Raw genomic sequence first — 27655 nt, 5'->3', positions numbered from 1 at the left:
GGGTCAGTGGAGGTTGGGTCAGTGTCTTCCAGCAGGGTGGTGTGTTTCTGCATGTCTGTGTGTCTTTTTATCCTCTCCACATGAGGGTGGAGTTCACAGCTGGTATCATCTGATTGGTCATGATGCCATATTAACATATTCATTCTGCCAACCTTTTTTCCACGCGCACACACAAACGCACACACACACACACACACACACACACACACACACACACACACACACACACACACACACACACACACCTCAGAGAGAGCGAGCGTGTGGAGAGGGGGGGGGGGGCAGAACGGGACACATTCCTCTACTAAAGTTTACTGTATTCGTGTCACGTTTAAAGCAAAACCAGTAAGACTCCCTAAATGGGGAGATAAGCGACACAAACTTTAGAAGGCAATGGTATAGCCAATCAGGAGGGAATATGGGGAATGGGACAGATGCATGTTGATGACATGATGACTTTAGAGTTACTGTGTACCGCTTTGCGTTATTTTAGGGCAAAATCTGTAGGAGCAGTGTGCAAAGATGTGCCTTACAAAAATCGGCCTGATGGTGGCACGAATCGGCCTCATGGTGGCGCTAGAAGAGACGTGAGAAATGAGTGGGTGGAGGTTGTGGTTTGGCAGCCAAGGAATGTGTGTGTGCAAAGTTTGGCATGGACAGGGGCAACGTGGCGGAGATATGAGTAGGGCAAAAGTGTGACATGATGTGTGACGGACAGACAGACTGATGGACAGACAGACATACAGCCGGTGAAGTTTTTGATTGTATATGCGACTTCGGTCGCAATAAATATAAACAAACACATTGACATACTTTTATCATGGAGAGTCAGTATGTTGAATAGAACAGTGTAGTCATCACAGAGACAGACTTTATGGGAGCACACAGTTATGCAGTACAGTCACACAACATGGGGGCTAGGGGTGGGCAAGGAGGAAGGGAGCGCTTCGCTGTGTCCACTTGGACCGCGCAGAGGTGCCGATTTACAATTCTGTATAACGGCACATAAGTCGGTAACGGCGCTGAGTCGGCTCATTCGACAGTCGCAACGCTCGACACGGCGACTCGCTCGCTAACACTCGCTGGGCGGTGTCTCACGTGGATCATGGTCGCCTGAGACGGCGCCTCTCCGCTGTCATCACCGAAAACAAGCGCTCCTTTCTCTTGCAGCCCCCCGCGCCCCCACCGTTGCGCTTAGGTTCGTTGGCAAAAACGCGCACGCCCCTGGCTTGGCAATAGTCTTACGCAACATGTTTTTCAGAAAACTGTTCGGATTTAATGGGTTAAACAAGGAGACAGTCTTTTAGTTTCTGGGTGCAGGTGTCAAGAATGTAAAGCATTCACTATCATATGTCTGTTGTCCTGGTTTAGACAGACAGAGAAACAATGGCTCAGTGAACATGTGGCATTAAAAACAAGAAGAAGGTTCCCCCCAAAATACGTCTCACACACACACACACACACACACACACACACACACACACACACACACACACACACACACACACACACACACACACACACACACACACACACACACTATATATACACCAGTAAGACTCCCTAATCGGGAGATAAGCGACCGTAGGTCACATGTATACACAAAGAGGGCTGTAACTGCCATTGGTTCCTAGTTGTGTGGGCAATGTGTAGACATACTGTGTACCGATGTGCGTGATTTTAGGGCAAAATCTGTAGGAGCAGTGTCCAAAAATGTGTTTTGCAAGAATGGGCCTCGTGGTGGCGCTAGAAGAGGGCCATGTGAGAAATGAGGGGTGGGGTGTCCGCGTTGCCTTGGCGGACGAATAGGTACCGGCCCCGGCTGTCCCGGACCCTCCTAGCCCGAGTTACGGCATTTAATGTGAGCTGCAGTGGAGGGGGTCCTCCACTGGGGGCGCCACCACTTTTGCATCCGTTCTGGAGCAGCAGGAGTCGGTGGTCCCCGGGAATTCCCCGTGAGCAGCCCCGTTGGGGTGGTCATATGGTCATTATGGGTTACGGCATTTAATGTGAGCTGCAGTGGAGGGGGTCCTCCACTGGGGGCGCCACCACTTTTGCATCCGTTCTGGAGCAGCACTTGTGGGGACATTACATAGACTTCCATTCATTTTTATGCAAGTCCTGTGGCCTTACCCTAACCCAGGGGTCTTCAACAGGGGGTCCGCGACCCCTAGGGGGTCCGCGGGGACACTGCAGGGGGTCCCCGAAATTGTAAAAAAAAAAGAAAATTATATATTTTTTATTTTTATTTAAAAAAAAGAAAGAAAAAATTAAAATTTGTCTTTAAATATAACAAAAAACATGATTCTGTCTCTTTTGAATAGCTTTCATACATAATTATTGTGCAATTGACAGGTTGTTAGTGACAGATTGATAGTATTGACATTGGTTCTCAGTTAATAAGGTATGTTTATAAATGGCAGTGGTACGGCCTGCTCCATCTCCCCATCAGTTTGGGGGTCCCTGGCCTGAAAACGTTGAAGACCCCTGCCCTAACCTCTATCCCTAAACCTAACCCCTAACCCTAACCCTAACCCTAACCCTAACCGTTGTGGGGACCTACTACTAGTCCCCATAAGTATAGCTAGACAAACTCACACACACACACACACACACACGCACACACACACACACACACACACACACACACACACACACACACACACACACACACACACACACACACACACACACACACACACACACACAGAGAGAGAGAGAGAGAGAGAGAGAGAGAGAGAGAGAGAGAGAGAGAGAGAGAGAGAGAGAGAGAGAGAGAGAGAGAGAGAGAGACATGCACAGAGAATTTTCTTTGAATTAAAACAAATCTCTTCATTATCTTTTAATACACAATACAGCAAGTCTATCTTTAAATAAGATAGTTTGAAGTTTAATTGTGATCAACTTTTATGTTCTAAATAAATATGCATTATTATATTGACTCTGCACCAACACATTCTTCCCACTGATTACACACACAAAAAAAGATTTGACAACATGACCAAAATTAAAGGAGTAGTTCACCCCCCAAAATTACTTAGTTAGTTTTTCTATTGATTACTCATGCCATGGAGACTTGAGTTCAATCATATATATGTTTATGTCACATCCTATAAGACAATAACTTGAGTGCAACAATGTTACTATAATCCATTTTTTGTCTTAGGAATGATTTAACTCAAGTCTCCATGGTGTGAGAAATCAATGGAAAAATTGTCATTTTGGGGGTGAACTACTCCTTTAATACCTTTCCTCAAACCATAGCATGCAGCAATATTTTGTTTTGGTCTTCCAACACTTTGAAACGTATCGTAACTAACTAACTAATTGTATAGACTTACTGTTTTTTTATTCTTTCTTTTTTCTTGACTATATATACTGCATAGTACGGTGTTCTATTCGTCTGTCATTCAATGTTATATGAGATACCGTACTTCAATGGTTTCCTGTGGAAATAAGTGATAAATGGATTTTTAATCATCTCTTTTAATCATTTGCATGTTGATCAAGTTGATGATTTTTATGTAAGCAACTACAAGCTACCCTAAACCTAACATGAAGTCCAAAATCCTTCTTTAGTAGCAACTGAGTTAAGGTATTTACGACGTGGGGGTGTTTCAGGACCTGTTATGTTGATGTGAATATCTTTTGTCTTTGGGTTTCTCCCTTGGGGAGGGACTTGTATGCTATTGCTATGTAAAATGAATGCTGGCGGAGGTGGGGCAGAACTTCTTCGAATAAACCATGGAAGGAACACTTTCTACCCTCCTGATATCTGGCCTTGCGTCCTTTCCTTTTTAGATAATGTTTGTGATATAAAGGTTTAATTTTCATAGCTATCAATAAGCTTAGTCTTTTCTAGGATCTCCTTTTAGTTGACCTTGTACCAGTGAACTGTACCGTCATGAAACTGTAGGCCTACCTTTTTCTATGCAAACCTCTAATAAAGTCTTCAATCAATCAATCAATCAATCAATGCTGTAGCTGTTGTCCTTTAAAACACTAATACATTATAAATGCATACCTGCCAACCTCAGACCGTCAGAAAACAGGAGATTTTTTCGGGGCAATGTATAATAAAAAAACAGTCATTACTTAAATGAATCTCTCTGTATGAGTTCATGAACTGCCCCCACCCCTTAAGCGGGGGGTCTGGTGGTCCTCCCCCAGATTTTTTTTAATATAGTAGATGTAATTTCCAGTGTTCTGGTGAATTTGGGGAGTTTGACACAAGGAGAAATTGTGTGTGTGTGTGTGTGTGTGTGTGTGTGTGTGTGTGTGTGTGTGTGTGTGTGTGTGTGTGTGTGTGTGTGCGTGCGTGCGTGCGTGCGTGCGTGCGTGCGCGCGTGCGCGCGTGCGCGTGCGTGTGTGTGGCATGGCAAGATAGAGCGACCTAGATCTCACACCTTTCAACAAAAAGTACAATCAAATACGGCCATGGTGATTTGCATATCAAATAGCCAAGAAACTACAGTATAATGGCCGTGGCTGCATATCAGCGGTCTTTGATACATGGGTCACTTATCACACAAAAGGTGTGAAATGAAATCCCCTCAAAAAACAGAAAACATCTTCTGTTTTGTGGGACATTCTGGAACAGGAGACATGGTCAAATAACAGGAGACTTCTTCCAAAAACAGGAGTGTTGGCACTGGCAGGTATGTAAATGTTGTTCACCGTATAAAAGAATACTGTAGTCGTCTAAAGGTATTCAATAATACTGGTGGGAAACACAAGGAAACTGGCACAGGTAAATAGGATGCACCTGCAGTTTCTGGGAAGGGAATGAATAGTGAAGACACAAGGAAGAATACAATGATACTTCTGTAACATAATTCTGACGATAAGAACCAAACTAATGACTGTATTTCATCATCGTAGGTCCAGGCATTCGGGCAGTTGTTCAGTGGTGTAAAGTATCCAGGGACATGCTGGGCCCCTGATTCAGCCCGGGAAAAAGAGTTGGAGAGGCCCCTCATTGCACGCTATAGAGAGAGATCTCTCTCTATAGCGCTGCTGCTACTCAAAGATTTGCCATTTCAGATCATGACAAGTGACAAGCCAGTGGGCCAATTACATGAGTTATATTTCGTCGTTGTCAGGTGGAAACCTTGTATGTACAAAACCGTTTGTTTTGTATTTATCATTTTAAAAATGATTTAAACTAGTGAAAACAGCCAATCTACAAGTACACAACGCCTCGCACCGCGAGGCGTTGTGTGCTTGTAGATCTGCTGTTTTCACTACTTTTGTGTGACGGCCTTGTATGATGAAGCAGGGCTTTGCTTTACGAAGAAATCTACACATTTGAAACTTGGAGATGCAAGGTTTCTGCCCGACAGTGACGATTCACTTTGTTGGCCACCAAACCCCCAAAATGGAACGAACATCTTTTAAAAAAGATCGGCCGTTCGGGAGTTGTCCCGCTATTCCCAATGGCCAGCACGTCCCTGAAAGTATCTATACTATAATTTTGCGAATGTCTGTCTGAGTGAGTGAGTGAGTGTCTGTCTGTCTGAAACAGCGTTTCTCCTCAGTGGCTGGAGCAATTGATCTGAAGTCGCATCACCATAAGCATATGAACACACCTGACATAACTGTGAAGCCCGTTTGTCACTTTCACAAATCGTATGCTCTATATTAGCATTTTTATGGTGTATCTACTATCTATTCTGCATCTAGCATGAGGCACATCTATTCTGCATCTAGCTTGAGGCAAAATGTTTAACCAGCTCTGTGTGTGTGTGTGTGTGTGTGTGTGTGTGTGTGTGTGTGTGTGTGTGTGTGTGTGTGTGTGTGTGTGTGTGTGTGTGTGTGTGCAGGCAGGCGGGTGTGTGTGCAGGCGGGTGGGCGGGCGGGCGGGCTGGGGGGGGGGACAGTATCTCTGTAGCCATTAAACGAAACGGGTTTCTTACATTGATGCTCCTACATCATGCAAGCACCAGTTAAAGTTACTTTCCATCCCTCATATACTGTGTGCACAGTGCACATCCCATAACCCACACACTGCACATCATTTTGGAGCTCATATCTTTGAACGGGTAAGGGCTAGTCTAAGTACATTTACTTAAGTATATGTACACCTTTGGCTTTGAGTGAATTGTACTTCCACTAGAGTAATTCCAATGTTCCAATACTTCTACTTCTACTCCACAAATATTTTACTTTTACTCCACTACTAAAGTTATTTTGAAAACTCTAGTTACTCTAGTTAATTTGCAGATATAAATGATATTATTATAAAACAACCACTCTAGTTCTATTTTATACCTTGGCTGTGCGCATCGCGACACCTTGTGAGCTTGTGGATCTGCTATTTTCAAATATTTTGTACCTTAAGTTAAGGTACTTTAAAGCTATACTGTGTAAGATGCCCAACTAGTGGTCATTAGCCCTATAGCAAACCGCGGTCGCGTCCGCGTCTTTCGGCCGTTTTTCGTACCTTCAGACCCCCGCGTCTGCCTCCACCTCGCTGAGATCTATCTTTAGAGGGGTCCCTTGTTCCTGTGCGTTCAGTAATTCCAGAGATACGGACTCCTTCACCCTGCCTGGTAGGCGAAATTACCTAGAGACGGGATGGTACAAACGGGTGACAACAAATATGGCAGCCATAGCGACCCCACTTCAAGATGCGCTGTGATTGGCCGGCAGTTGTATAACCCTCGCTGTGATTGGCCGGTAGTGTGATGACGCAATTTTGGCGCGAGATCCGGTCCCCGGCAAGGATCACAGTTTACATATAGAGAAGGCTTTACAGGCTGAAATTCACGGCGCGGATCTTCTAAAACTTTTGTGATTTAATAGTTAGGAGAATTTTAAGATTTGTTTTATAAAAAAAGTTACATAGTACAACTTTAAGTATTATAATGCCAACTGCAGTATTGATACTTTTACTTAAAGGAGCTATAGTCAACTTTTTCTTGAAAAACGGATGCTAAAATAAAAATAATGTTTCGAAAATACTTTATAAAAAAATAAGCTTCATATATGTGTTTCTATTCAAAAATGACCACAAAAAGCGTAAAATAATGATAAAATAATAATTTTGGCCATTGTCAGACCGACACTTTGTTTACATTCTAGTCTATATACTAGGATGTAAACAAAGTGTCGGCCCTACAATGAAAAAGTTGACTATAGCTCCTTTAAGTTACATTATGTGAATACTTTTTTCCACCACTGCTGCTGTGTTGCTGGCCTGTGTCGACATGCACACACACACACACACACACACACACACACACACACACACACACACACACACACACACACACACACACACACACACACACACACACAGGAACACACACTCACAGGTTACTGTCATGCCAACGTGGAGAGCTGGCATGAGATGGAAACACGCTTGAGAACAGGGGCGTCAATTGGGTATGGCAGGGGTATGCAGCTGCTGATGTTGTTAAATTACAGTAAAATAACTACAAATGCAAAATTTAACAAAATGGTCACTTTAACGAGGTTATAATGATATTCTCCACACTTTTAATCTCCCCATCTTGAGAAGATGGTATATTCCCAGGTTCCACAGGTCAGCTGCACAGGTGCAATGCATTATTGTTAATTGTGGCACGTTTACTAACATAGCTGCACTTGAACAACCGTTCCAGGCCAGCCCAAGAAACCATAGAAACCTGTGTAAAAAACAGAGAACAGAGAACCAAAAGAGAACCGTGTTATACAAAATGTAACGCCTCTTTTCCATGAGGACTCCCATCTTTGCCATACCCTAGCTTTTGCTCAACTTGACGCCACTGCTTGAGAAAATGCCAGAGTCATGCATCCTGCAGAAAATGTAACTTGCTTTCTGCGGCCATCATCACAGGTCCATTTGGTTACGTTTCATGGAGACAAACACATTGACATACTTTTATTATGGAGACTCAGTGTAAATAGGACAATGTAGTCATCATAGAGACAGACTGTATGAGAACACACAGCTATGCAGTACAGTCACACAACATGGCTGCTCATTACATTTCATGGAAGTTTAAGTATTGATAAATTAATCCAGTAAATTAAATGAACAATATTTTTTTAAAGTAAGTGTGTGTGTGTCTGTGTGTGTGTGTGTGTGTGTGTGTGTGTGTGTGTGTGTGTGTGTGAGTGCGTGCGTGCGTGCGTGTGTGTGAACAGACAGGTGCTAGGGTGAAAACCTTGTATGGTCCAAAATATGTCTGATTAATTTTTTCTCTCTTTTTTAAACAGTGAAAATCTATAAACTCACATGCTTGTAGAGCTATTTTCACTACTTTAGTGGAATAGCCTACTCTTGTGAAAAAAACTAAAAGTTTAAATATGGAGGTGTGTGGTTTCATCCAGCAGTGACAGCAGTGTTACAGTAGCTAGCTAAACCCTGAACATGTTCATTTATTCACCTCAGGGACGTGCTGGCCATTGGGAAAAGCGGGACAACTCGCGAGGCGTTGTGTGCTTGTAGATCGGCTGTTTTCACTAGTTTAAATCATTTTTTAAATGATAAATACAAAACAAACAGTTTTGGACATACAAGGTTTCCACCCGACAACAACGAAATATAACTCATGTAATTGGCCCACTGGCTTGTCACTTGTCATGATCTGAAATGGCAAATCTTTGAGTAGCAGCAGTGCTATAGAGAGAGATCTCTCTCTATAGCTTGCAATGAGGGCCTCTCCAACTCTTTTTCCCGGGCTGAATCAGGGGCCCAGCATGTCCCTGAGTGTTACAGTAGCTAGCTAAACCCAGAGAATGTTTATTTATTCACCTGGACTCTTAAGCCTCGAACAGAGTCGGGTCCGCGGTGGAAGGCTATCCACCGTGGTGTAGTGCGGTTTAGTCTTTTTGAGTCATAAAACGACAACGTTAACGCTCAAAAAGACTACACCGCACTACACCGCGGTGGATAGCCTTCCACCGTGGACCCGACTCTGTTCGAGGCGAGGCTTTACTCACACAAAAGACAGCATAAACTCACACTACAGTGAGTTACAGCATTAATGTTAAATTAATAATCCTTCAATTTTTGAGAGGGTCAAGTTTGGGGTCCTCTCACAAAACACTGTTTTGGAAAATGGTAAAAACATCCAATGTAATAAATAGTTTTCGAGGAGAATCCTCTGGGTCCAGACTCCAGACAGAGCATTGATTGATTGATTGATTGAAGAATTTATCAAGTTTGCAATTGAAAAAAGTACAATTTCATGACAGTACAAATCACTGGTACAAGGTCAACTAAAAGGAGATCCTAGAAAACACTACAGCTTATTTCCACAGGAACCACACTTTAAGTATCTCATATAACATTGAAAGACAGACAAATAGAACATAGCAGCTACTTTATCTAGGATAACATTAGTTCCAAAAGCAGAAAAAGCATAACATTGAATACAAAGGCAGAAAAAGGGGGAGGGGGTAGGAGCTTAGTCTATTTACAAGTCTCGAGTAGCAGCCGTCTGAAGTCTTTTCATACCAATTTTGAAGGAGGCTAGGGATTTGCTCTCCTTTAAGGCTTGTGGAAGGGCATTCCACATGTTGATGGTATAGCAGGAGAACGAGTTAGAGCCTTTTTTAGTGTTAAATCTACATTGATGATGATTATTGGAGCTGCCTTTGGTGTTGTGATCGTGAACATCCTTGACCTTTAGGAAGTTTGTCAGGTACATGGGTATCTTGGAGGTGTAGAGTATCTTGTACACCAGGCCCATCGCAAGATGCTGTACTCTGTCAGCTACTTTGAGCCACCCCACGCTTTCGTGGTGATGATCGGTAAGGCGGGCCCGAGGAGGAAGACCAAGCACAACCGTAATTAGTTTGTTCTGGGCTGTTTGGAGCTTTAACTTTAAGGTAGCTGGGGCATCGCAAGACTCCTAACAACGCATGCAAAGCAGAATTAGGCCGACACCCTCTAATCATCCCCATCCAGGGCCTTATTTGAGTCCCCATTCGGGGCCATGCATTTGGGTCCCCATTGAGAATCAATGGGGTAAATTTACTATAATCTTTTTTCTTTTCTTTTTTCTTTTTTTTTGTCTTAGGAATGAGACGAATACAAAAAAATATTATTGAACTCAAGTCTCCATTCAAAAATCAATAGAAAAAAAGTCATTTTGGGGGTGAACTACTCCTTTAAATTAAGTTAAAGTATCAATACTGCAATAGTAAAAGTAAAAATAAAAGTCTGAAATTCTAAATAAATAAATTGTACTTAAAGTACCAAAAGTAAATACAAAATATTTGAAAATAACCGATCTAACAGATGCGACACGTTGTGAGCGACGCACGTGAGCTTGTAGATCTGCTATTTTCAAATATCCTAGGTATAAAATAGGTCTTGAGTGGATTAATGTATGTTTTATAATATAATTATTTATATCTACAAAGTAACTATTAACTAAAGATTTCAAATAAATAAGAGTAAAAGTACAATATTTGGATCCGAGAGTGGGGTAGAAGTAAAAGTATTGGAAAGTGAAGTACAAATAACTCAAAAGTGTACTTACGGTGCCTAAGTAAATGTACTTTGTTACTTTACACCGCTGCCTTTCACCCATCAGTGAGGGAGAAAGTACAATAGTTTAAGTAATGCAGCAGTGAGTCTGCAGGTGCCAGGGCAGGAATTTCATGGAGGCCATGAAGGCCATGACCGCCGTTTTGCCCCTCAGTTTGGCCTTGTGCCCCTCAAACCAATGGCATGACCTGAGGCCACAGTGGCCTTAATGCCCCAACTGACTGTATGTACCACTTTCTCCTCTGTCTTTCTGGTCACTGAAATCTTAACTCCCCGAGTCCCAATCTTTAAACCAATCCAGTGACTTTGATTGGTGCAGGGCTAAGCATGGATCAGATTGTAAATACCATCATTTATCTATTTCACTGCAGATAAGGTTCCATCCCGACCCTAAACCTTAAATTGAACAAATTCTTTCAATGGACTAAAATCTTCAATCTTGTTTTATTTGATGGCCTTCCTGCCCTGGCATTTGACCTTTGTGCCCTCAAAAAAAAAAGAAGAAAAAAAAAAAAAAGAAAAAAAAAAAACATGCAACACCAAAGGCCAAGTGGCCTAGCCCCTAAAACAGTGGTTCTCAACCTTTTCAGGCCGTGACCCCCAAAATAATCGTATTTGAACTGGGGACCCCCACCCTGCACAAGCACTTGGAATTGTAGGAGTTGGCATTACATTTAGTTTGACTCGATCTATTCCATTGTGAAAACAGCAGAGTTGTGAGCATGTAGAGCTGCTGTTTTCACAATTTCTGGCTCTAATATTTGACAACTGACCAATGTTTGACCAGAGGTACTAAAAATGTCTTTAAAGTCTGTTTAGCTCAACATAGCTAAACATCTGGGGACCCCTCAACATATTTTGGGGACCCCTCGGGGGTCCCGAACCACAGGTTGAGAACCACTGCCATAAAATGACACATATTCAGGTGCCCTCAAAACATCACAGCAACTAGACAGTACCAGTCATTAGATATATATCTATGGTACCACCCTTTTATATATACTCTATGGGTACCACTACTCAACTCATACAATTTGGTCCGTACCATGTTAAAGAACTCAATGTATTGGAATATGTTGTCTAAATTCTAAGCAGAAACACTCACACACATCGACAGTGTAGCTGAACAAATTAAGCATAATAATTCCATTGCATGTGGTCACACACATGACTATGGGTCTAATAATAATATAAATACTACCCTACACAATGGTATGGCCCATAGTGACGCTTCCGTGTTGATCATTGTTTAATCCCATAGTCCTGAAGGACAGCCGCGCTGATAGGCCAGGTGGTTGTCTAGCAACACTCACTTTAATATTCGCTAAATTTAGGAATTTAACCTGCATGGAGCTTGATTATTGGACAACATTTAACTTTGTACATATTTATTTTCCTCTTTTTATTTTAAAATCCCACATTAAATATGTATCGTTGTATTAAAAATAAAAAGCAGTCTCCTATGACAACCAAGCGAGCCAATCACAGAACGACTGTCCCCTCCGGGCTATGGGATGCAGTGTTTACCTCGTGAACAGTTGACATTCAACTCAACAAGTAACAACAGAAGGAACGTCTACTGCAGTCAGTGGTCCTCAACCCCTTCATGTCAAGGACCCCCACGTTGACACTTACCAGCCCGCGGACCCCCTTTTAAGAAGGTAAGCCAGGGACCCCCTCATAAGAGAAGATGTTTTACAGCTCCAGCAGTGATTCTCAACCATTTTAATTCATGGACCCCCAGTTATGACATGCATTAGGGCTACGGACCCCCATTTCATGCTATTTATATCCTTGGGACCCCAATTTATATTGTAAAATCAATGTTGATTTAACTCTGACAGTGTACAAATGGAACCAAATGGACGTTTTGGGTCCATTTGGTTCCATTTGTACACTGTCAGAGTTACAGACCCATAAGGGTCCATTTGGTTCCATGTGTACACTCTCAGAGTTACAGACCCATAAAATTTGGTTCCATGTGTACACTGTCAGAGTTACAGACCCATAAGGGTCCATTTGGTTCCATGTGTACACTCTCAGAGTTACAGACCCATAAGGGTCCATTTGGTTCCTAACTATCATTTACCAGCCAGGGGACCCCAACCATGGAACTCCCTCAAGGACCCCTGAGGGTCCCCGGACCCCACTTTGAGAACTAATAATGGTCTACAGTCTTATTTTGTCAACAACATGTTTTTCATTAATAGACTGTTTTTAAATCTTAAATGGTGTATTCGATATGAACATATACAGTAACTTCTTACTTTTTACTTCAAGTCACTGAGCTAAACTTTATGCCTGTATCGGTCATAGTCTAGTGTGAATTTAACATAAATAACTTTTCATTCGGTGTTGTGTGGTTGGAGAGAATGGATACATTCAGAGCCTTGTTTAATGTTGAATCTGGGTTGAACATGATTGGTGGAGTTGCCTCTGGTGTTGTGATCGTGGACATCCTTGACCTTTAGGAAGTAGTTAGTCAGGTACATGGGTATCTTGGAGGTGTAGTGTATCTTGTACACCAGGCTGTACTCTGTCAGCTACTGTGAGCCACGGCCACCCCATGCTTATGTAGTAGGGGTGTAACGATACATTTTAATAGTGATTCGATACATATCACGATACATGGTTGACGATACGATACATTGACGATATTGGTTCATTCATGGCGATACGATACGATTCGATTCAATGATTTAAAATCGATATAGTAACTATTTAGCGAAGACATTAAATCTGTGTAAAAGGTGTGGCTAGTGCAGGTTTTTAAGGGAAACATGTATTATTATGGATATAAATAAGTAAACACAGTGATTATCTGCCAAATACATTGTACATTGACACTGTATATTGACAAACCTCACCTTGACATGAACCCAGAGATTACACACATTTATCGATAGACCAGTGTAGCTATATGGAAAGGAAAAGTAATTAAACTCCTCCTTTTCATTTTTTCTTCTTAAAAATGCTAAAAACAATGCACAAGTAGGTAGTATCGATACAATCGATTCTTTGCACTGCCGATTCGATACGGTACAAAATAAAACGATACGATTCGATTTTAGCTGTTTTCATTTCGATATACTTCGATTTTTTAGGTTAAAAGGAGGATTTATACTTTAGCTATTTTTCAATAGCTAAAGTATAAAATAACTCCTGGTCTTAATGGGTTAATGAAATGAACTGCTCCTACATCTGGCTTTGTCTGGCCGCGTCTTTGCAGACTGTAACGAACATTCATGGGTAGCCATAGTTACCCACTGAATATTGGTACTCCATATATGGAACTACCCCACATATCTTACTAACGTATTCAGCTCCATATTTGGACCAGGACGGTCTATATTAGTTCCATATATGGAGCCGGCAAAGACTTCTAGTCTGCTGTGCTGACACATCAGGGTGATTTAGGACTCCATATATGGACATAGCTGACATATCGTGACATCAGTCAGATGTAGTTCGTAGAGAGCAACATTGTATTTTATTTATTTATAAGGCAGCGTGTGGTAAGCTTCCTATGTACCTTTCCTCGCTTCTAGATCCTAAAGTCACTGGACATTCTACACGTGCACAGGCACACATCAGATTTTCCTGCCCGCATATGAACAGTGAGCAAGGAAAGACTGCATTTAAGTATTATGCTCCACACAAGTGGGATACACTTCAGGATTCGCTGAAAATGGCTCGATTGCTTTCAATAGAGACATTCAAAGTACTACTTGAAGGCACACTAAATAGTGACTCGTACAGTGCTACTGCTTTGTGTAACAACACATTTTACTTCGCACCTGTAACGTTGTTCCATGATTCAATTGCTTGTTGTATTATTCTGTATTATTTGTCATTGCTTGTATTGTTTTCTATGTTGTAATCAGGGTGTCCTTGAGCTTGCTCTCAATGGGCTCCCCTGACTAAATAAAGGTGAAAGAAAAGAAAGATGTCACAAGTGCACAGCCAAGCACTTATAAAGTGTGGCCATTATACCTTGATTTAGAGGCAGTGTTTTCCGACTATTCACCTTTCTCCCGGACAGAAATCCTCCAGTTTACATTTGCATTGAACCTCTAAGTTCCAGAACAGCAGCTCTAAGCCAAGAGGCTCCAAACCTTCCGTACTAGCCAGGATATACAGCTTTACAACCCTTCTATCTGTGTGTAACCCCAGGGATCCTCAGATCCATTTAGTCTTAGTCATCAGGGTTGACATCTCGGTTAAGTTCTTACCGGACACCACTGTGGCGGGTCCTAGTCTAGGAAACCAGTCCCTCTGAGTCTGAGTAGTATTTTATATTGGTATAACTAATTATTGTTGAGAAAAGTAGGTAAAGAATAATTGGTTACTCTAAAGAAATAAAATAAAAACATGTTTGAGAACAACAAAATAGGGTTTGAGTGTTTAACTTCTTGCCTGTGTTCTGTTTTTTGTTGTTGTTGTAATGAACAGCCATGGCTTCCACCAGCTCCTTTATGCGTCTGTGCCACAGATGTGCAAGGCTTCTTCCCTCTAAGGTGGCGGGCGGTGCCTTGCATTACACCACCCAGGTCCAGCAGTACTCCACAGCCTGGAGGATATCATCATCCTACACCAAGAGGGCAACTCATGGGTTCTCAGCTCCGTCGAGGAGAATCAGCGATGTGGTGCCGGCGACTGCAAGACAGACAGCGTTGGGTAGGTAGTTATGTTGGGTAGGTAGTTATGACTGCAAGCCAGACAGCGTTGGGTAGGTAGTTATGTTGGGTAGGTAGTTATGTTGGGTAGGTAGTTATGTTGGGTAGGTAGTTATGACTGCAACCAAACAGAGTTGGGTAGGTAGTTACTGTATGTTGGGTAGGTAGTTATGTTGGGTTGGTAGTTATGTTGGGTAGGTAGTTATGACTGCAACCAGACAGAGTTGGGTAGGTAGTTATGACTGCAGACAGTGTTGGGTAGGCAGTTATGACTCCTAAGCCAGACAGAGTTGGGTAGGTACAGTAGTTATGACTCCTAAGCCAGACAGAGTTAGGTACAGTAGTTATGACTCCTAAGCCAGACAGAGTTAGGTACAGTAGTTATGCGTTGACCTGAGTGCAAAATCTTGTCATTTTGTTTCCGTGTCCCAACTGCTTGTGGAATGCCCTGCTGCTTAAAGATCAGTTCGCCATAGGGTCAATTTAAAACTTTGATTGCTGAACTACTGTATATTTAATTTCAATAATCGCCCGGGCACTTCATTCATAAAATCGTTTTGAACCCCCGGTGGGTATTTTGGTGCCCGGTGACAGTTTGTCCCCGGGCGATTATTTGGAAATATACAGTAAGCCCCAATATCTGCAACTTGTTTTTTAAATTGTGTTATTATATCGCACGTTTTTGTCTTGTTTTGTTATCGACGTGTATATGAAATAGTATTTGAAGATTTTTAACTGTGCTGGTTTCTCCGCGACACCGCGCACGAGGGCAGTGTCCCTCCACATCCCCCTGGAGAATTAAATAAAGGTTTGAATGAAAACTGTCAGTTTATTTTGTTGTGCGTTTGTCTTTGCGTTGTGTGGACCAGATCTGGACGTCTCCTCCAGAACCCAGCTCTCTCCTCTGGAGCAGATCACTGATGAAGAGGCCCTCTCCATCTCCATCTCCGTGCCCTCCTCCTCCCTCCCTCCTCCAGCTTCCCACACCCTGGCAGACTACGTGGACAAGTCTGAGACGCTCCAAAGGCTGGTGCAGCTTGGTGAGTCCACCTGTTACAGTTTACAGTTTAGGCATTTAGCAGACGCTTTTAATCCAAAGCGACTTACAATAAGCAGATAACACATCACTATAATAAACAAGATAACATGTCAGAACATCAACAACAATATAACAAATGCATATGAATATCAATCTAAAAAACAATATAATCAGTAAAGAAACAAAGGATTCTAAAAACCTAAAAAAAACAAATGCTAACTAGCTTCCTGTATGGTCATTGAGTGTTTCAGTAGTGCTATGGGTTTAGGTGGAGTCTGAAAAGGTGAGTCTTCAGTCCACGGCGAAAGCTAGCGAGTGAGTCTGTTGTTCTAAATGCGACAGGGAGTTTATTCCACAGCGTGTTAATACCTGGAATTATTCTATGCTTTAGATCAGGGATCAGCAACCTTTTTGAAATGTAGTGTCATGTTTTTATTGTATAGACAGTCAGTGTGCCACGTCAACATATATTTTAATGACACCCCATCAGAAATTCCGACATACAGTATTTTGATTGTCCGGACATTGTTATAACGATCATTAGACTCAGATCAATAACCCACCTATCTCCCCAACTCGCTCTCCAGTCAGAGTACAGAATCTTAATGAATGTAGAATTAGGGCTGTCACAATTATTACATAATCGTCTAATCGTGATTATTTGACATTATCGCAATTATTTTGTCATAATCGTCATAATCGTGAATGTTGAAAAATGTCCGAAATAGTGGAAACAGCAGATCTACAAGCTCACAACGCGTCGCATCGCGACGCGTTGTGAGCTTGTAGATCGGCTATTTCCACTATCAAAGTTATTTTTTAAGTAGTAAGTTGTCAAATATGTCAGTAATTTCTTTGTATATTTAGGTGATGTGTCATATCTACCATGTACAACTTCAAAGCCTAAAAGGCAAACAGAAATGTAATTAACAACGACAAAAACACAATTAAATCGTTAATCGCCAATTATTTGAGTGACAATTAATCGTCATGTAAAATGTCATATCGTGACAGCCCTATGTAGAATTAATGTGCAGGATGTAATTTGCTGCAAATTAGGTTATTTCATTTAATTGACCATGTTTAAAACAATATTTGATTTTTAAATAGAAATCCTCTCTCTCTCACACTTCTGCCAGTATGCCAGAAGGTGATCACCCTCCCCTGTGCCAATGTTGGCACCCGTGCCTACATTTTCCTACCCCTGCTTTAGCTATTGAAAAATAGCAGATCTACAAGCTCGCAGCACGGCACTCTGCCACGCTGTGAGCTTGTAGATCTGCTATATACCGGTATATATTTTTTTTAATCGTGAAAATGTTTGCTAATCTTTTAAATATATATTTTTCAAAGCAAACTTCTACAACTCAAATCCCTGGAACAACACATTTTCAGATGGGGGGTCAAGGATGGGTGGCCAAATACATGTCATTTTGGGGGTCCTTGACGTGAAAACGTTTGAGAACCACTGATTTATAAGAAGGATTTTGAAGACATGTATAGAATCGGGTAAAGATATTCAAAGACTTGCACACATGTTCACTATTTAAAAGAAATAGCAGGTCTAGTGCCGCGCTGCGAGCTTGTAAATTATATCTGCTGTTTTTCACTAGTTAACTCTAGATGTGCAGATGCTGTGTGTCATCTTTCACAACACGTACTGTACATCATATTGACATGTACATATAGTGTCACACCACGCTCACACATGACCACCGTAACCCAATTTTGGACATTTTGTTATTGGCAAAGATTTTGATCTATAGAATCACCTGACCAGTGTTCTCCTCCATCAGGAGTCAACCTGTGGAAGCTGGAGCAGAGGCCCAACGTGGGCTCCATGCTGCTCAGGCTGGACTTCCAGACAGACGTGGCTCCCAGGCTGCTCTTCCTCACAGACATGGGGGTGGAGGAGTCCCGTCTGGGCTACCTGCTGTCCCACAACCCCTTCATCCTCACCGAGAGCCTGGACAACCTGAGAACCAGGTATCTAACCATAGACTGTATAAAAGATATGGATAAAGTGAAGCCATTGGTTTCTATGCAGCGCAAATGACACAATATGGGTCCTTGGCGTGGGTGTTGCCATCATAGATTGAAATGCAACCAGAGGAGGCTATTGGCTGCCAACGGTCACGTGCAACCGCAGGGATACATGGGAGAATGTGGTCGGAGCCTCCCGAAATACAGCACACGAAGAAGAACACAGCCGGCTGACATCAGTTTAGTTGGCCACGCCCCCCGGCAACTTTATCATCAATCTTAACATAAATGGGACCTTATTTTCACAAAACGCATATCATCGTGATTGAAAGGCAATTTTTAACTAGCGATAGGAACCATAAAGTATTCATGAAAATGTTAATTAAGGTTAGAACACGAAAGGGGAAAATGAATGGGATCCAATGGAGAACAATTCTTTTTGCAACCGGCCAGGGGGAAAACAGCGCTATTAGCGGACAATCATAGGAAGTTTTAGTTCCGTATTGGGCTCATTTTAAATCGGCGGAACTATGCCCCTGTAAAATGGTAAATGGTGCATTTATATAGCGCTTTTTATCCAAAGCGCTTTACAGAGATTGTGCATTACATTGATTCACCCATTCACGCACACATCCATACACTGGTGGCGGAGGAAACCATGCAAGGCACCAACCTGCTCACCGGGAGCAATGTGGGGTTCAGAGTCTTGCCCAAGGACCCTTCGACATTAACTCAGGGGGAGCCCGGATTCGAACTGGGAACCCTTCGTGCTCTAATGACGGTTTCTCTACCCCTGAGCTATGCCGCCCCACATATGTATTTAACACACACTGAACACCCAGAGAACCAGGTAGTGTATATCTGACACACACTGAACACCAGGTATATATCTGACACAGTGTTTCTCAAACATTCACACGTCAAGGTCTCCCCTTAACTCTGACAGTATACAAAATGAACCGTTTCACTAAGCGTAGAGGGTTTAAGTGGTTAAACTGAAGTGATTATTGATCAATTCCAAATATTATCAAAGAATTCTGCGGCACCCCTGGCCTGGAATTGCGTCACATGACGGCACCCACTTTTAGAACCACTGCTCTAGAGCAGCTTTCTAAGCTGCCGTCCTGATCAACTCATTAATGAGTTGATTTCAGGTATTTGTTACAAATAGCAGCGGCTGTGGCACTAATTAACAGATATATGTTACCTGGAAAACCTGGTTAAAGTGGTTAAAGAATGAGAGACAGCAAAAGGGTGGACTTTCTTTCACAGAGTCTCCCTCTGGTTATGAAAGGAAACTGCATGTGCCACCTCACCGCTACTCACCAGTTAAAAGTGGGGTGGCTCAGAGTAGATGACAAAGTACAGCAACTTGCAATGGGCCTGGTGTACAAGATACACTACACCACTATGATACCCAAGTACCTGTCAAAATACTTTATAAACATTAAGGATGTCCATAATTACAACACCAGAGGCAGCGCTACAGATCACTTTCAACCCAGAGTCAAAACCAACAAAGGGTCAAACTCTTTTTTCTGCTATACCACCAAAATGTGGAAAGCCTTACCGAAGGCCATAAAGGAGTGTGGATCACTAGCATCCTTTAAAATTGCCCTGAAAAACCACTTGCAGGCAGCAGCCGTTCGCAACTGGTAAAAAATGAACCTAGCCCAACCCTACCCTCCCTGCCCCTTCTTTGTATATACTGTTTGTTTTAGACTTACTGTCTTTTTTTTGTTTTTCTTTACATATCTACTGCATAGTACTGTGTTCTATTTGTCTGTCATTCAATGTTATATGAGATACTTCAATGGTTTCCAGTGGAAATAAGCTTAGTCTTTTCATGGATCTCCTTTTAGTAGACCTTGTACCAGTGAACTGTACCGTCATGAAACTGTACCTTTTCCTATGCAAACTTCTAATAAAGTCTTCAATCAATCAATCAACCAGACTGCACTCAAGCAGACCATGTCTGACCATGGTCCAACACTGCCACCTATTGACCAAAAGTAGTATTGCTTTGGGTGAGAATAGAGGTGAAATGACATCAACTGGGTTTTCAGAAATTCGGAAATAACGCTTTTAATCCAAAACAACTTACAATAAGCAGGTAATACATCACTATAGTAAGCAAGATAATATGTCAGTACATCAACAACAATACAACACATGCATAGGAATGGCTATTATCTCAATGTTTTCCTCGCAACATAATCACTAAAATATCGTCACTGTCGGGGAGAAACCTAGTATCTCCAAGTTTCACATGTGTAGGTCTTTTGGTAAAGCAAAGCCCTGCTTCATCATACAAGACTGTCGCACAAAACTAGTGAAAACAGCCGATCTACAAGCATGACACACACTTGTAGATCTGCTGTTTTCACTAGTTTAGTTAATTTCATAGATGATAAATACAAAACGAACGGTTTTGGACATACAAGGTTTCCACCCGACAACGACGATATGCTATAAATATAAGGTGCTGTTAGTGAAAATTATAATGTTGGGGTGCCTTAGCCTGACTGCAAGCGTCAGACTCTTCTATCAGGCTAGGGGTGCCTCGGATTAAAAAATATATATTTATGGGGTGCCCCGAGACAAAAAAGTTTGGGAACCCCTGCTCTAGAGGTTCATCTCTCATGTTCTCTGTGTGTTGTTCCAGGGTAAACTACCTTGTCTCATGTTCTCTCTGTTGTTCCAGGGTGAACTACCTGGTCTCCAGGAGGTTCAGCCCCCAGACGGTGGCCTCCATGGTGGCCAGGGCTCCGTATCTCCTCAACTTCAGCGTGAAGAGGCTGGACAACAGGCTGGGATTCTTCCAGCAACAGCTGGGCCTCAGCCAGGACAACGTAAGCATTCCTACTGACACACACTGGTCTCTACACCAAGACAACGTAAGCCTTCCTACTGACACACACTGGTCTCTACACCAAGACAACGTAAGCCTTCCTACTGACACACACTGGTCTCTACACCAAGACAACGTAAGCCTTCCTACTGACACACACTGGTCTCTACACCAAGACAACGTAAGCATTCCTACTGACACACACTGGTCTCTACACCAAGACAACGTAAGCCTTCCTACTGACACACACTGGTCTCTACACCAAGACAACATAAGCCTTCCTACTGACACACACTGGTCTCTACACCAAGACAACGTAAGCCTTCCTACTGACACACACTGGTCTCTACACCAAGACAACGTAAGCCTTCCTACTGACACACACTGGTCTCTACACCAAGACAACATAAGCCTTTCTACTGACACACACTGGTCTCTACACCAAGACAACGTAAGCCTTCCTACTGACACACACTGGTCTCTACACCAAGACAACGTAAGCCTTCCTACTGACACACACTGGTCTCTACACCAAGACAACGTAAGCCTTCCTACTGACACACACTGGTCTCTACACCAAGACAACGTAAGCCTTCCTACTGACACACACTGGTCTCTACACCAAGACAACGTAAGCCTTCCTACTGACACACACTGGTCTCTACACCAAGACAACGTAAGCCTTCCTACTGACACACACTGGTCTCTACACCAAGACAACGTAAGCCTTCCTACTGACACACACTGGTCTCTACACCAAGACAACGTAAGCCTTCCTACTGACACACACTGTTCCCTACACCAAGACAACGTAAGCCTTCCTACTGACACACACTGTTCCCTACACCAAGACAACGTAAGCCTTCCTACTGACACACACTGGTCTCTACACCAAGACAACGTAAGCCTTTCTACTGACACACACTGGTCTCTACACCAAGACAACGTAAGCCTTTCTACTGACACACACTGGTCTCTACACCAAGACAACGTAAGCCTTTCTACTGACACACACTGGTCTCTACACCAAGACAACGTAAGCCTTCCTACTGACACACACTGGTCTCTACACCAAGACAACGTAAGCCTTCCTACTGACACACACTGTTCCCTACACCAAGACAACGTAAGCCTTCCTACTGACACACACTGGTCTCTACACCAAGACAACGTAAGCCTTCATTACTGACACACACTGTTTTCTACTAGGGATCGGACCATAATCGTTATTATCGTTTATCCTGATAAAAACACTAACGATAATCGTATTGTGGCTGGAGATTTAATTTATTGTGAAATCGTCCTCCGTCATGCACTGGGATCAATTCACCTTTATTTGCTGAGCTGCGGTACCACTTAAACCCTCTATTGGTAAAACGGACATGGAAATAACATACTTGATACAGTCTTTTTTTTTTCACTCTCTACCAAATCTCTTTGCCACAAAATAGCAGATCTACCAGCTCACAACATTGTGAGCTTGTTAGATCTGCCATTTTTGGCAAATGTTCCGCCCCAGGACAATGGATCTTTGGGATATTTTGATTATTGCGATAATATCGTAAATCACAATTTCTTTAGCACAATAATCGTGACATGAAATGTTCATATTGTCCCATCCCTGTTTTTTACACCAGTAGATCTCAAACCCATAAATGTTTGACCGCGGACCCCCCCCCCATCTGCAAATGTTTTGTGTCCGAGACCCCAGAAGATAAGATTTATGTTTCAAGAGAAATACCAAATTATTCAAAATATTTAAAAGTTTCTCAAAAATGTACAGGATCGCTGCGTAGTGGGCGAACCCCACTTTGAGAACAAATAATGTTCTACACACTGCATCTAGTGATTGACTAAAGACAATGCATTGATTCTGTACTAAGCTTCAATCAATGAGAAATAATTTGTTGTTTTTGCTTTCAGACGCGAGACGTTGTGGCTCGTCTCCCCCGACTGCTGTGTGGCAGTTTGGAGCCTATCAAAGAGACACTGAAGGTACTGGAATCACTAACAGTACATTATTTAATGTGTTTATGGTGCTAATGTTATCCTTAAACCACAGCTCCGCCCTAGATAACATCTAGGCCCATTTTCCTACTTATATTGATCCAAAAAATCTGTCCATGGGGTTTTATTAGGCAGAAATGCCCAGCAGCTCTCATAGCATAGAGTGGAGACTATAAGCCTATCACCTTTACACTATTTGTTGTGGTCAAAAGTGTTTTTATTTTTCATGAATGTGTTACTAGTTGTCATTACAAACACATGCATGCCTTGATTAGGCTGCCACAGTCTCATAAATCATGTTTATGGGGGGAGCATTCTGCCCAACGACCAATCAAAGTGATTGACACTGTACTGGCCAATCACAGTGCATATTTTGCAGGACACGTATTGTACACTACACTCTAGTCTACAAGGTATCTGCACATTTAAACACTACGTAAGAAAGAGGCTAACGTTGTTGAAAGTTCGGCGGAGCAAGCAGTGCACAGATAGCAAGTCTTTGTGCACGGTAACGTTGCAACCTAACTTACCTTGAATATCATGGATGTGTACCCTTCAATCCAGTTACTGTAGCCCTTCTTTTGAATCATTTTGGGGATGTTGACGTTGTCCCTGTATGCTCTCCTTAATGTGAACATGAACAAATATTGTTACAATGTTTCACTCAGGTGTGTAAAGTAGAGTTTGGCTTCAAGGAGAACGAGATCCAACACATCGTCCTTGCCGTCCCCAAGGTCCTGACGGCCAACAAGAAGAAGCTGACGCAGATCTTTGACTACCTGCACAACACCATGAAGGTTCCCCACCATCTCATCGTCAAGTTCCCACAGGTAACTACGCTAGTCTACCAAACCGTTTAGTTCCCACAGGTAACTATGCTAGTCTACCAAACCGTTTAGTTCCCACAGGTAACTATGCTAGTCTACCAAACCGTTTAGTTCCCACAGGTAACTATGCTAGTCTACCAAACCGTTTAGTTCCCACAGGTAACTACACTAGTCTAATGGTCACCAAACCTTTTAGCTCAAGACCCAAAAGCTGTGAGATTTTATTTTTGCTTTAATCCAGTAGTCCGGGGACCACCAGTGGTCCTTGAAGGGGTTCCAGGTGGTCCCCAGCTAATGGTATGATGGAGGTGGTAACCAAACGGATCCTTAGTAGTTCTTTAACTCTTGAGCGTATAAAATGAAGCCAAATGGAACCTTACGGGTCCTTTGCCTATTTATCTCTTCTATGGTACCAACAACTTCCAACGCGAACAAAATATTATTTTCTTTTGGGTCTGAGAGGCTACACATCTCATCATCCGTGGCTCAAATTAAATAATGGACCTTGATGTGAAAAAGGTTGAAACGAACTAACTAACACACGTCTCTGTCCCTGCAGGTCCTTAACAGCAAGTTCCTGCGTCTCAGAGAGCGCCACCTGTTCCTGCAGTACCTGAACAAGGCCCAGTACGAGCCCTCCCTGCCTGGCTACGTGTCCCTGGACCGCCTGGTGGCCCTGCCCGATGACGCCTTCTGCTGCGAGGTGGCCTCCTCCACCCTGGAGGACTACTACCTGTTCCAGAAGACCCTGTAGACTGGTCCTTCTGACTAGAAGACTTCTTCTGGTTCTAGAAGACCCTGTAGTGGTCCTTCTGCTCTGAGGTGGCCTCCTCGGTAACCGGAAAACTCGCCCTCTTTCAAAGTCGCCCCAAACTCGTTTCCCAACGGGTCTGTGGCCTTAAGCTAGATGCAGAATAGACTAAAATCAAATATTTGCTTCTGGGGGTCCCTGGAACAAAGTATTTTGTGATGGGGGTCCGTGGCCAAATACATATCATTCTGGGGGTCCTTCACATGACAAAGTTTGAGAAACACTGATGGCAACATAAGTTTTTTTCAGAGAATTGTTATGATTTAGAAGACATTTGTAGAATGTGCCTATCAGTGGTTAAGGACCCCCAAAATGTGTTTTTGGCCGTGGACCCCATCTCAAAATATTTTGTTCCACGGATGGACCCCTATTGCAAACCTTTTTGTTCCAGGGACCCCCAGAAGCACAGATTTGATTTTAGTCTAATTTGCATATAGCTTAAGGCCACAGACCCGTTGGGAAACGGGTTTGGGGCGAGTTTGTTTTTGGGGCGAGTTTTCTGGTATTCGGCCTCCTCCACGCTGGAGGACTTCTACTTGTTCCAGATGGTCCTTCCTTCCTTCCTTCATCAGCGTGGAGCCTACTGTATGTACTCCATGACCCACAGGGTCTTCAACTGTTACCAGTAAGACGCCCTAAGGGAAGGCGAGAAGCGCCTCGCCACAAAGGGCGAGGTCCTGCTGAAACAACAGAAACTGACACAATGTCCATCCATATATAGGCATTCCCAGATATCTGCTTAACTCATTTGCTGCTCTTTTAAACATCGCTGAACTGAGATCCTGCCAAATTGTCACGCGCGCGCATGATCTGTGCACGGATCATCATACCAGGCGTGTGTTTAGACCCGACCAGTTTCCAAAAAGAAATATTCCATCGAAAAGAAGAAAAAAAAAAAAAATCCATCGGCGACCGTTGTCTGCCATGATTACAGGGTGATTACACTCTCTAATGCACGTTTCGCTATGGTAACGCGTGGGCACTTTCGCGCACATAGTGCACGATCTGTGCGCGGATCATCTGCTAGGCGTGTAGCCACTTGATTACAGTTTCCAAATCCAAAAATCTGATTGAAAAAACACCATTCCGTCGCCGTGCAGCTTCCCCTTCTGTTTACATGACAGCCAATGGAGGCGGGACTATGGCCGAGGCTCAGACCGGATACGGAAACCTGATCCGGTCGGAAAACGGAAATGCGGCTGGATAGAGTTCTCGGAGGGGCCGATAAAGTCCGGGACAACAATGAAGAGCGATCATACTTTTAATTGTTTCATAATTGCGACCGTAGGTCGCATTTACTACCAAAACCTCCACAGGCTGTCTGTGAGTGAGTCAGTGAGTCAGTGAGTCCGTCACACTCTTGCCCTGCTCATATCTCAACAACCGTTGCCCCATCCATGCCAAATTTTGCACACACACTCCTTGACTGCCAAACTACAACCTCCAAGGACCCCCGGAGCCCCAGGGACCCCCAGGTCCCTGGGGGACCCCCAGATGTAAAAAATGACCAAATGTGCAAAAATGACCACCCCAACGGGGCTGCTCACGGGGAATTCCCGGGGACCACCGACTCCTGGTGCTCCAGAACGGATGCAAAAGTGGTGGCGCCCCCAGTGGAGGACCCCCTGCCACTGCAGCGCACATAAAATGCCGTAACTCGGGCTAGGAGCGTCCGGGAGAGCCGGGGCCGGTACCTATTCGTCCGCCAAGGTAACGCGGAGACCCCACCCCTCATTTCTCACATGGCCCTATTCTAGCGCCACCTTCAGGCCGATTTTTAAAACACATTTTTGGACACTGCTCCTACAGTTTTTGCCCTAAAATCACGAATATCACTACACAGCATGTCTACACTCATGTCATCAACATGGATCAGGAAGATTTTGGAAAAACTAATTTTTGCCCTATTTGTGGAGATAAGCCACCTACGGTCGCTTATCTCCCGATTAGGGAGTCTTACTGGTGATTAAAACATATTAAATCTTCGGGCTCCTCGGGCATGGCAGGGCACAGCGGGAAATCTTCGGTTTCGGCGGGAATAGCAGGAAATGAGTTCATATTGATGACATTAGTCATCTCCATATATGGGCATGAAAGGAACAAGGACGGAATTTGCTTTCAAGTGTGACTCGTATCGCTGTTTATTGGACAAAATGTGGCCATATTTTCCCAAATGAAATGACTGATCATAGAATACTTTGAAATTCACTTCAACGTGTCAAACTGTCACTTTCTTCTTTTTTGCTGAAACCCTAAAAGCTAAGATACGTCCATACATATTCACAAACTGTACAGTTAAATGCATTTAAAAATATATTGTTTTTGTGTGTGAAAGGAAGATGGAGAAAGGAGAGAGTGAGCGACAGACAGTCCGCTTGTCTTTTGCCACTTATTATAGTTGGAATAAAATGTAATTACATTACTTTTCCCTCTGTGAACTATGTTGGTGTTTACCCTTGTTTAGTGCTGTCACAATTATTACATAATAATCGTCTAATCGCAATTATTTGACATAATCGCGATTATTTTTCATAATCGTCATAATCGTTTCCATGTTGAAACATTTTCATATATATTTTTTTAAGCAAAAAGTAGTGGTCGCATCACAACGCGTCACATCGCAATGTGTTGTGAGCTTCTAGATCGGCTATTTCTACTATCAATGTTCTTTTTTAAGTATAAAGTTGTCAAATATGTCAGTAATTTCTTTCTATATTTAGGTTATGTGTCATAATTGCCATGTGCAAAAGCCTAAAAGCCAAACAGAAATGTAATTGTCAACAACAAAAACACAATTAAATCATTATTCTACCACTTTTTCGAGTCACGTGTTCAAATACTGGATTCTGATTGGCTAAATTCCGGAGGTTATCAGAGGACAACTGCCGCAAAGTTGTGTGTCCGAGATCAATGCGCCTCAGTGTACATCCGGGGACTTCCCCCAACCAACAAATGAC

General features: G+C 42.9%; 1 protein-coding gene across 1 annotated transcript; it reads left to right on the top strand.

Annotated features, from left to right (window-relative positions):
• Nucleotides 1-12036: 12036 nt before the first annotated feature.
• mterf3 (mitochondrial transcription termination factor 3) lies at nt 12037-27094 on the top strand. The gene is made up of 8 exons (XM_080734785.1): nt 12037-12165; nt 14957-15181; nt 16050-16220; nt 18016-18205; nt 20907-21054; nt 22977-23048; nt 23729-23890; nt 24447-27094. The coding sequence occupies exons 2-8, from the start codon at nt 14959-14961 to the stop codon at nt 24639-24641; spliced, it is 1161 nt and encodes a 386-aa protein (XP_080590911.1). The 5' UTR covers nt 12037-12165; nt 14957-14958; the 3' UTR covers nt 24642-27094.
• Nucleotides 27095-27655: the final 561 nt, after the last annotated feature.

This window comes from Nannobrachium achirus, assembly GCF_963921795.1.
Source record: "Nannobrachium achirus genome assembly, chromosome: 10".
Taxonomy (NCBI): domain Eukaryota; kingdom Metazoa; phylum Chordata; class Actinopteri; order Myctophiformes; family Myctophidae; genus Nannobrachium; species Nannobrachium achirus.
The sequence above is the reverse complement of the archived record's forward strand: the minus strand, read 5'-3'. Positions and strand labels throughout refer to the sequence as shown.